General features: G+C 40.7%; 1 protein-coding gene across 10 annotated transcripts in view; it reads right to left on the bottom strand.

The window, feature by feature from the left end:
- Window positions 1-12,447, bottom strand: part of CADPS2 (calcium dependent secretion activator 2) — a 575,994-nt gene that overhangs the window by 233,005 nt on the left and 330,542 nt on the right. For all 10 annotated transcript variants that reach the window (XM_033958190.1, XM_033958192.1, XM_033958189.1 and 7 more), the window contains one exon: window positions 7,596-7,783. In XM_033958190.1, coding sequence (XP_033814081.1) covers window positions 7,596-7,783 — 188 coding nt within the window. The remainder of the gene's footprint in view (window positions 1-7,595; window positions 7,784-12,447) is intronic.

Here is a 12,447-nt window from a genome sequence, read left to right as displayed (position 1 = left end):
TCCTCCGAGGCAGCTTTCCCGCCCTCCCGCCCGCTAGTTCTACGGGGTGAAGTGTTGGGTTTCTGTTGGTAGTATCCCGAGCTACTGGCGGCTGGTTTCATCATGGGATGAGCGGTGGGCTGGCTGGGAGCCGTGCCTGGTGGGTCAGATGACCCTGGATAATGGGGCATGTGGGGACATGCCACCCCTCGGACCCTTGCTTAGACGGCAGGGTCGGGGGCCATTTACATCTGAGTTGGTAGCTCGGGATCAGAGTCACAATGATGATATCATTGTGCTGGTTTAATTAGATAAACTGTTATTTAATGCTGTTTGTATATGTTGTTTATTATATGTAAATGTTATTTAAATGTGTTTATTTTACAATAAACAGGGCTGCGGCCAGGTTTCTCCACTCAGGTCTACGTGTCTTTTTGGGGGTTGGATAGGGATTTGAAGGTTAGGAAGTGTATGCATTAGGGAAGCGGGCCGCTCCAGCTTCCGCTGTTAGAGGTGGTAGAGACTGTGTCTGAATTCAAGAGGGCCTGGGATAGGCACGTGGGATCTCTCAGAGAGAGAAAGAGATAATGGTTACTGCGGATGGGCAGCTCTATGACCTCACAATGCAGTTGCAGAGAGCCTTAGCCTATAGGAAGAGGAGATGCAAATGTTAAAAGCCTTAGCCAATAGGGAGAGGAGGAGATAGTGGATGCTGCAGATGGGCAGACTGGAAGGGCCATTTGCCTTTTATCTGCCATCATGTTTCTATCATTTACTCATACCATTTTACTATGTTAATATTAAAAGTGTTACATTAGCAAACCTATCCAGAAATCAAAAGGCATGCACAAATTGTAAACAACATACACAGGGTTTGGTTATAAAAACATAACATCATAAGAATAACCTTACTGGGGCAGACTAATGGTCCACCTAGCTCAGTAGCCCGTCTTCACAGTGGCCAATCCAGGTCACTAGTACCTGGCCAAAACCCAAACATTTAGTCAGATTGTGAGTCCACCGGGACAGATAGGGAGAAATACTTGAGTACCTAAATGTAAACCACTTAGGGCTCCTTTTATGAAGGTGCGCTAGCGTTTTTACCACCCGCACCGGATTAGTGCGAGCTATAGCGCATGCTAGCTAAAAAACTACCGCCTGCTCAAGAGGAGGCAGTAGCGGCTAGCGTGCTTAGCATTTTAGCACGCGCTATTCCACGCGTTAAGGCCCTAAAACGCCTTCGTAAAAGGAGCCCTTAGTCTATAAGTGGTCTATAAATATTTAAAATAAATAAATTCCATGCTACCGATCTAGGGCAAACAGTGGCTTCCCCCACGTCTGTCTCAATAATAGAGTATGGACTTATGAATATGATAAGGCAAGTCTTTCTTATGTGAATAGCCTCTTAAAGAATGGAACATATATCCCTTGTAACTTTTATCACCTATGGCAGTGCTCTTCAATGCAAGGCCCGGGGCCCTTGGAGATCTGTGGTCAGCCCTCATCATCATTCTGCCTTTTTTTCTGCTACTCTTTGCCACTCTAATCAAGCTCATAACTGAAAGGGGAAAGTGGATGGGGGGGGGGGGAAGTTACATACTTGAAAAACAAAGTACATATTTCTCAGTAGATGAAAAGAATGCATCTGGGAATGCTCACCTTGAGGATACCCTCAATAAAATGTTTGAAGGTGGATTGGTAGGTTGACACATACTGGAGTCAGTAATGTTGCAGCTTTGCGTGGGAAGACATCTGGCAGCTCTCCTTCAGTTCATTTGGATCCAAAGATCTACCCCCTCTCTTTTAATAAGGTGCACCAACCGATTTAGCGCACGCAAACTGATTTAGTGCGCGCTAATCGAATTATCGCACACTAAACGCTAACGCGTCCATAGACTAACATGCACGCGTTGGCGTTTAGAGCGCGCTAATTCGGTTAGCGCACCGTAGTAAAAGAGGGGGCTAGACTAATTTGCCTAGATCTCATCACCTGATTGTATCTTCGCTCACCAGCACTTATGGTGCAAACTGAAGGTAAATAGGGCATTTGTATAAACAAATGCCTGATGCTACTTGATGAGAGCCTATTCAAAAGTGGCATCTGGGTACCTATATTTCATTCCAGCATCAGGGTGACTAAAATTTAGGCATATTCATGGTATCATTGCGGGTGCCTAACTGCAGCAATGGAGTATATAAATTACAGTATTCTATTAAACTGCTTGTGTACTTGGCACTACCACCCAAACTCCACCCATGTGAGCCATGGTTACCTGCTAAAAGGGAAAAACCCCGCAAAGAAGCTGTGGGACCATTGGACGACCAGGGAAGAAAAGGGTACATCAAGGAAGACAAAAAAATTGCAGACAGACTAAATTCCTTCTTTGCGTCTGTCTTTACGAAGGAGGACACTGCAACAATGCCAGAAGCAGTGGACGTGTTCAAAGGATAAATAGAAGACAGCCTCACCACAGTAGAAATGGACTTGGCCCAGATATACAAACTTAAAAGTGACAAATCCCCTGGATCGGATGGACTTCACCCAAGAGTCTTAAAAGAACTGAAGGTTGAAATCAGAGAACTATTGCAAAAACTTGCCAACCTGTCAATTAGAACTGGACAGATACCGGACGACTGGAAGATAGCGAATGTCACGCCAATTTTCAAAAAAGGATCAAGAGGAGAACCGGGCAACTACAGACCTGTGAGTCTTACGTCTGTCCCTGGAAAGATGGTTGAAGCACTGATTAAAGATAGCATAGTCCGGCACTTGGATACACACGACCTGATGAAAGCCAGTCAACATGGTTTCAGGAAAGGGAAATCATGTTTGACGAATTTACTTCAATTTTTTGAGACCGTGAACAAACAAATTGATAGTGGAGAACCAGTGGACATAATATACTTGGACTTCCAGAAAGTGTTCAACAAGGTTCCACATGAAAGACTTCTCAGGAAACTATAAAGCCATGGAATAGAGGGGGATATACAAAGATGGATAGGCAAATGGCTGGAGAACAGAAAGCAGATAGTGGGCATAAATAGGAATTTCTCAGACTGGAAGAAAGTGACTAGCTGTGTACCCCAGGGCTCGGTACTTGGGCCAATCTTATTTAATATTTTCATCAATGACCTAGAGGTAGGAATATCCAGTGAGATCATCAAGTTTGCAGATGACACAAAGCTATGCCGGACAATCAGATCGCAGAAGGATAGCGAGGAACTCCAAAGCGACTTGTGTCAGTTAGAGAAATGGGCGGAGAAATGGCAGATGAAGTTTAATGTGGAAAAGTGCAAAGTAATGCATTTAGGCAGAAAGAACAAAGAACACGAGTATAGAATGTCAGGAGTAACTCTGAGTAAGAGCGAACAAGAAAAGGACCTGGGTGTACTGATAGATAGGACACTGAAACCGTCGGCACAATGTGCGGCGGCGGCAAAGAAAGCAAATAGAATGTTAAGTGTGATAAAGAAGGGAATCACGAGTAGATCGGAGGGGGTTATAATGCCGCTTTATAGAGCAATGGTCAGACCACACTTGGAATACTGTGTCCAACACTGGTCTCCCAACCTAAAGAAGGATATAAAACTGCTGGAGAGAGTGCAGAGACGAGCAACGAAGCTAGTAAAAGATATGGAGAAACTGGAATATGAGGAACGACTTAAGAGATTGGGATTGTACTCCCTTGAGAAAAGGAGACTGCGAGGGGATATGATCGAGACCTTCAAAATACTGAAAGGAATCGACAAAATAGAGCAGGAAAAAAAATTATTTACAATGTCCAATGTGACACGGACAAGAGGACATGGACTGAAGCTAAGGGGGGACAAGTCAAAGAAGACTGAGTTCAAAGAAGCGTGGGATGAACACAGAAGATTTAGAATCAGAAAATAATATTAAATATTGAACTAGGCCAGTTACTGGGCAGACTTGCATGGTCTGTGTCTGTGTATGGCCGTTTGGTGGAGGATGGGCAGGGGAGGGCTTCAATGGCTGGGAGGGTGTAGATGGGCTGGAGTAAGTCTTAACAGAGATTTTGGCAGTTGGAACCCAAGCACAGTACCGGGTAAAGCTTTGGATTCTCGCCCAGAAATAGCTAAGAAGAAGAAAAAAAAAAAAATTTAAATTGAATCAGGTTGGGCAGACTGGATGGACCATTCGGGTCTTTATCTGCCGTCATCTACTATGTTACTATGTCCAGGACAAATGTCAGAAAGTTCTGCTTCACACAAAGAGTGGTTGACACCTGGAATGCTCTCCCGGAGGAGGTTATCGCAGAATCGACCGTCCTAGGATTTAAAAGCAAACTAGATGCACATCTCCTTACGAGAGGCATAGAGGGATATGGGTGACTAAAAATTATGCCAGGTGTACACCTGGCTGGGCCTTCGCGTGTGCGGATCGCCGGACTTGATGGACCGAAGGTCTGATCTGGAGATGGCGCTTTTTATGTTCTTATATGCTATGCCCCTTAGAGAATAGTGGTTATATTTTACTGACTTAAGTCATTTACAATGTATCAAACTAAAATGAAATTAGGTACTTGAGAAAAACTACCCTATCTGTCCCGAAGACTTACAATTTAGTTAAAGTACCTGACAAACTAAAAATAAGTAATAACAACATATAGTACATTTCCAAGATCAAAAATCAAAGAAATAGAAAATTTAAAATAAAACAAATTTAAGAGATAGAAAAGTCTCTGAAACGGCCTGATAGCAAACAGTCATATTTTAGTGCAGGTCTTAATACAACTCCTGGCACAGCCCACTGCACAGATCCAGCACTGGCAGAGCCTGAGAGCATCAAAGAAATTAACATTTCTAAAACATATTCACTAAAACTGTTATATGAAATAAATAAAGCTTAACTGCTTTGCTGCTACTTATTTGCAAAAAGTGCAGGTACACTTATGCACTCAAGTGCATGAAATTGCAGGCACTCAATTATAGAATTGCCCTTTTAAATCAGTGCTTATCAATTTTTTTTGTGGCTCTGACCCCCATGGTCATGGCCAAATAAAATTGTGCAACTCCCTGGCAATGTAGAATGATGATGCACCTATGGAGAGCCAACCCAGGTTGCAAGCCCAAATGTGGATTTTGTGACCTCCATTTGGGGTCCCAGCCCCAAGCTTGGGAAGTTCTGTTTTATATGCTCATCCCAGCATAAGAAAACACTCTTTATGTTCCAGGTTCTAGTATCAATTTCTTAAAATACATAAACTAACGTGAAGTGTGATTTAAAACTGGAAAGTCTTCTCATTACACACATTTTAACAAAGACAGCACACAGCAGATGCTTAATCACATATACTAGAACAGTGGCTTCAGAACTTTGCCCAGATTTAGAAAAAAAAAAAAACTCCAAGTAATTAATTAAACCCAGTATACAGATTTAGTTCTATTGTGAAAGGGATTTCACACCTCCATGAAGTCAGGAGTTTGATTATACAGTATAACAATTACAGACCACCACTCCAGCTGTATAGTAGATACACAAGACCAATTAATCTTCCAAATAAGCCTCTAATTGGACAACTTCATAATTACCAATCTATTGAGAACGAGGACTAAAACATTCAACATATTTACTAATAAATTTATAAAGATTTTAATATAAAAATTCAAATTCCCCATGCTACTGACACGCTCAAACCCCAGTTTGCTATAGCAGATTCTGAGAAAGGAATTGGAAAACATTGTGCCAGCCTCTGAAATTCTGAGGCAATTATGCATCTCGTTATCATATTTGCATAAATTGTGTTCTATATTACATATAAACTTATGTTTGCATACAAAAAAAAATGATTTTCCAATCTTTGGTTCCTTTGGAAATTTTAAGCACGGAGAATTTCAGATACTGAAGCAGGGACAAGAGAAACACCTCAGAGATGGGGGAAAGTGAGGAGGAACGGGTACAGTAACGTGAAATGATCATGGGTGGGAGAGAAGGAGGGGAAAACAGATTCCGATATCGAGACTGGATGAAGTAGATATAGAATCCACAGAAAGGGGGAATTGTCCTTCCCCTGGCTTTAACTCTGTTCTCTCTCATATCCTCTCCCCCCTCCATCCCATGGTTCCAGTCCAGAGCCTCTCAAAACCCCACCTAACTTTCTCTCCCTATCCCTGCCGCTATGCATTCTTCTTGCCATCCTGGTCCTCCTTCCATTACCATTTCAGGTGCCTATTCCCCACATATAACCCCATCCTCTAATCACAGAACCCTATTTCTTTAGCCCATCTTTCAAACAACTCCCCCAGTACCTCATCCACATAAACTTCCCCCTCCAGCCTCCTTTCTGAAACACCCTCGATTCGATGAGGTGGCAGAAAAAGGGTGACAGAAGAGACAGCACACCTAGCTACATTCTGCTTCTCTGTCACCTGGGACCTGACTGCTACTCTGAAGCATCTTGGTGTCACAAATCTTAAGCAAAAACTGTGCAAACTGTTAAGTAATGCCGATACACAGTGGATTGATAAATACATAAGCACTGCGATCACAAAAATACTACAACGGTACCATCTCTCATCTTAGAGCTGGGACTGTTATCTGAGCTCCCCTTTCCAGTCCCAACGTATAAGGGAGATGGAAGGGAATTGTGTGTCTCTTCTTTTACAAGGAACAAACACAACCACTAGCCTCCCTGTTTTACTAAGAGGCGCTAAGCGTTTCAGCGCACGCTACATCTACGTGTGCGCTCACCGCCAACGCATCCATAGATTAACATGCATGCGTTAGCGTTTAGCGTGCATTAAAAAGCATTGCGCACCTTAGTAAAAGGAGCCCTAGGTTTTTAGGCTATCTCCAAATGACAATGCTTAACTTCTGTAACAAGGAAATTCTCCGCTCTTCCAAAGCTATAATATACTCAGCTAGGCACAGAATCATGTCTCGTATTCTTTATTATTTGCAATCTTACCCATCTCTGTATTCCCCACACAAAGCAACTCTTATTCCAGGTTCATAGACAACGGCGCAAAAGACAAAAGCGCGCGCCGCCGCACCGCTCTAAATTACAGTTTTTAGGGGCTCCGACGGGGAGTTTTGTTGGGGAACCCCCCCAGTTTACTTAATAGACAATGCGCCGGCGTTACGGGGGGTTTGGGGGGTTGTAACCCTCCACATTTTACTGTAAACTGAACTTTTTCCCTAAAAACAGGGAAAAAGTGAAGTTTTCAGTAAAATGTGGGGGGTTACAACCCCCCACACCGCCCCCACAACGTGGCGCAATGTCTATTAAGTAAAGTGGGGGGTTCCCCCCACGCCCCCCCGTTGGAGCACTAAAAACAGTAATTTAGAGTGGTGCGGCGGCGCGCGCTGCGCTCAATTGTCTGGGCGCGCCTTTGACCTGACACCCTTATTCCAACCTCTCGTCTATGGAATGTGCTTTTCATTGAGTTATAGAAGAGAACAAAACTTTCTCTCTTCAGCTCCTGGTTTAAGTCCTGATGCTTACAGGTATGAGTATTTATCGTTAGGTACTTGTTTTGTTTTGCAATCATTTTAATTTGGTCTGGATGTAAGGTACCCTGGGCAAAAGCATCATGTAAGAGTAGAAATAATTAATTCCGTTACCGAGCACTTCCTTTCCCTTACATTTGTGTACCTGTTGCCATGAACATGGGATGCACAGAAGGCAAAGCTGTAGTGAAGGAGGGTTGGATCAATCACAGAACCACTTTCTGCATGTTCCATTAACTCTGTAAGGTAGGAAAGATGTCGGTGGCAGCCTCGGACTCCGTAACGAGCACAGTATTCATCCAGCACAAACACCTGGCCAGGGCTAAACCAACCCTAAAAAGTAAAGGACAGACAATTTAGACACTTGATCTTACAGTTTTCTTAAACCCGTCTGATAAAAAAAACAGGAAGTTAATATCCTGTTAGAATTTTATGCCCATCTCCTTTTTTGTGGGTTCAATCTTTTTTTTATTGAATTTAAAAAGACATAAAAACACTCAAACAGTAAACTGTGTCATGCAGTTAGACAACAACAATGATGTAAGTAGATTTGCAATAGACTGGTCATTTACAAACTGACACTCATAGTATTAAACTGATAAAGTGCATTCTTGCAAGGATTAGAGGGTAAGCCATCAAATCAAATAGTAAAGAGGGTATATTAAAATTGTCAACTCTCTCTTTGTTTACACTAAGCCAAGACAGATGCTCATACTCTACTGCAAGAATGAGAGGAATTAGTTTTCTCAGCAGCAATGCGTTCATACTTAGAATACAGAATGACTGTATTCCACCACACATTAATATTAAGAGAGGAAAAGTCTCTCCAGCTAGACAATATCGTGGGGTTTTTTTTTTTAATCTTTATTTATTGGATTATTCATTACAATACCTTAGTAACAAACATTCATGAATGGACACAAAAATTGCAAATGTAAATTCCATACAAGGAACAACAAAAATATATAAGGAAACTAATCAACCATATCCTAGTCCACATTATTGCTGGTAGCCAGTATTTTAAAATAAAACATCAAATCAAATCTTTTTGTTTACTATCTGGGAACAGGCAAATGGCTTTTATATATATTATACATCATCCTCCAAAAGTAAACTCAATATTAGAAATTAAACTTTCAACAAAGGTTTATCTTTAATAAAATCTTCCACCTGGACTGGATCAAAAAACACATATTTATCACTTCCATATGAAATCAAGTATTTACATGGAAATTTCAAAAAGAAAGTAGCTCCGACTGCCAAAACCTTTGGCTTTAGCTGAAGGAACTGTTTCCTCTTGAACTGAGTTTGTCTAGAGACATCTGGAAAAATTGTCACCCGTTGACCACAAAACATTTCTTGTTTTTTCAGGAAATATAATTTCAAAATATCTTGTTTTTCAAGCTCTGTCTTAAAGGTCACGAGAAGAGTTGCTCGTTTATCAATTATGTCTTTAGATGACTCCAAAAACTGTGATACATTCAAACTATCAGGTAACACTATTCTATCCATTCCACCTTCATCTACCTTTTCCTTGGAGTCTCTTGAGATGTAATATAGATTATCAACCTCAAAGGTCTCCACTTTAGTAATATTGTTTTAATTGGAATAAGCAAAAAGCATTTGAGTAATTTGGACTCATACTTATCTAGAGGATTCTTAAGAGCAGCCACTCCAAATATGAGAATCGGAAACGAGAACTCAGTGACTGCAACTTGGACAATACTGAGTTAGAAGGAATTTGAAATAAATACTCTTTATCACCTGTGACTAAGAGTTGCCAATTTTTTTTCATCCTCCATTCTGACCTTACCAAAGCTTCATAAAGCATACTGCTCCAAAACTAGCCCCCTCTTTTACAAAGGTGCGCTATGCTTCTTAGCAATGCGCTAAATATCATCACGCGCTAAACGCTAACACGTGCATGTTATCCTATGGACACTCTAAATTACTGTTAGCGGTTAGTGCACGCATTGATTCAGCGCACGCTAAATTCCACGCTAAAACGCTTAGCGTGCTTTTGTAAAAGAGGCCCATGGATTCTTAGGAGCTTATCTTTTTAGGGCCATACAGATTCTCTGGTTAAGAGATGTTTTATTGTCTTCTGGAAACTGCGTACTATTAGGAAATATTTTGATTTTATATCATTTAAAATCCTGGTTCAATCTTCAATCCTTTCAATATTGGATTATTGTAATGTTATTTATCTGGGATTGTATAAAATAACTACTAGCCGACTAAAAATCATACAAAATACAGCTATTCGTTTGATTTTTAATCTGAAAAAACATGATCATATCAGTATATGTTATCAAAAGCTTCATTGGCTACCGTTTGAGGCTAGGGTGTTATTTAAATTTGGATGCATTTGTTTTAAAGTTTTATTTGGCTTAGTGCCGGCTTACCATGTTTCTCATTTTAGTTTTTTTTTTCTAAGAAAAATATTCATAGATATGGTTGGTCTTATTTTCCTTCAGCAAATGCATGTCGTTACAAAAAATTTTTGAGCAGGACCTTAGCATTCCAAGCAGGATTAATGAATTCATGTTTGAATCTTCTCGTTTCTCCATTTCTTACTTATCATTTTCAAAAAGATCTTAAAACCCACTTATTTAAACAATATAATATACATTACTGATTTTCATATTATCATGTAGTTATAATGTACTTTTAAATCTTTTTATCTATACTTATTTTAGTTTATATTGTGGTTTTTTTTATTCATTAGTTTTAATGCTTGAATTAGTTACTTAGAATTTTATTATGTATGATGTTATTATTATATTGTATGCCAGGCACCTATTGTGTAAACCGCTATGAACTGCTGGTTAGGGAGTATATAAAAATAAATTATTATTATTATAAGGGATGATATATGCACCTCTATCCAGACAGCACACAAAATCACCCAAATAGTTCCCTTTCATGCTCCTCAGCATGCCACACCACTTTAGCATTTACCATGTATACAAGCTGTTTTCATTGCTCTCTCTGCAGCTCACAGGGAAAGAGAGCTTCTAGCGCAGTGTATCTCAAACTGTGTGCCAAGGTACAGAGGTGTGCCCTGAAGAGATTCCAGAATTTTACTTTATTTATTTATTTATTTTTTAATCTTTATTCCTTTTTATTTCTCTCAACAAGTGTACAATATTATTACAATTAATTCACATAACGCACTTGACATTCTTAAACAATATTTTTTTTAATTCCCCCCCCACCCACCTCCCATCCCTTCCCATATCAATAAAATAATCTATCCAAACATATACATACTTAGACATCCCTCATCCATAATACAATTAATCATACTTTAACTTATCCCTCCCCCCACCCTTTCTTCCTCAAACTCTTTTTTCATTTTATTATATACATTAATGCACAACAAATATATCTCATCATATTACATATATCCCCCCTTCCTAAGTATACACTAGAATAGATGACATGTATGTCACGTATTCAAGAGTCTGTCAATGTTATGAACATCTGTGTATGTAAGGATACAACCCAGACAAGTACCATTCTTTGATGTGATTGGTCCTTGAAAACTAACAGCAAGTAATTTTATTTTTTATGCAGTAGTTATTCTAATTTGAGCAACAAAGCAATCAAGGCTTTTATTACCATTTGGATCTTCTTATCTTTGTGAACTTGGATTTTCAGCTCTAACAGAAATTAAATCAAAAAAGAAAATGGCTGTAGAGGGAGGATGATGAAATGCATGTTTGCTTGTCAACTATCAAGATACGTTTTGCGTTAATTTGCAATCAAAAACAAGCACATCCATCACATTGATTAGCAATTCTATTCTCTCTACTTTAGTTTCACCGTTGTTACAATTACCCATACATAGTTTAAAGAACTTTAAATAACTTTCAGATTTAATTTTTTGTTGGTTTTGCAATTTTATAATTTCAGTTATAATGTGCTCTGAAAAACATTTGCTCCGTTTAGTATGCCAGATCTATAAAAGGTTTGAGAGACACTGTTCTAGTGTGACCAGTAAGAACCCTGGTGTACACCGCCTTGGGTGAATCTCTTCATAAAGTCGGTTACTAAATCCCAATAAATAAAGTTCGATGAGTTCCATTCTACCTTATGACCCATTTACTAAAATTACGTTCTGCAAATCAGGCAGAGCTGTACATTCCTCCGGTTAAATGCCTGAGGCTGGTGAGCTCTAGAACTAGCAGGTTCTCTTGCTTAGGTCCTCAGGAATGGAATGGAATACCATTTTATATACGACAGCAGGGAAATTTGTGTGTTGTCATGAAATTGCTGAAGACACATTTGTTTTGCAGTATGAAATATTATTATGAGCCACTTTGTAAAAAGTGGGTTATAAATGAATAAAACAAACAAATAAACAAACCTTAAAAGGAAGAGTAATAAAAGAATAATTATCAACAATATTTTTTATTAGTCCTTTTACTAAGGTGCAGTAGCCGTTTTAGCGTGTGCTAACAATTAGGAGAAATGGCTGATCTTCCCTGCCGCAATGGCGATTGGCCCACCTCCGAACTGTCGCAACCTGTGGCAAGAGAGATGCCCAATCTCTCCTGCCGCAGTTCGTGGCAGTTTGGGTAGAGGGGTGATCGCGATTGCTGCAGGAGAGATGCCCAATCTCTCCTGCTGCGATCCAGCCTCCTCCCACTGATCCGATCTGGAGGGAGCCCAACCCCTCCTGCCCCAGCGACCCTCCCCACCCCCGATCCGATCCGGGCAGGAGGGAGCCCAACTCCTCCTGCCCCAGCGACCCCACCCCCCGATCCGGACAGGAAGGAGACCAACCCCTCCTGCACCGGTGATCTCCCCCCACCCCCCCGGTCCAATCTGGACAGGAGGGGTTGGCCCCATGTGCCTAAGGCCCCATGGGCCTGCTGGGCGGATGGGCTTGGGACCCATCCATCCGTCCAAATGATTTTAGGTAAGGGAGGGAGGTGTCGGAGGTGTGTCATGGAGTCGCATGTTGGAGGAGGCCAATCGGGGGTGGCGAT

The sequence above is a fragment of the Geotrypetes seraphini genome, chromosome 9, assembly GCF_902459505.1.
Source record: "Geotrypetes seraphini chromosome 9, aGeoSer1.1, whole genome shotgun sequence".
NCBI classification, from domain to species: Eukaryota; Metazoa; Chordata; class Amphibia; order Gymnophiona; family Dermophiidae; genus Geotrypetes; species Geotrypetes seraphini.
The sequence above is the reverse complement of the archived record's forward strand: the minus strand, read 5'-3'. Positions and strand labels throughout refer to the sequence as shown.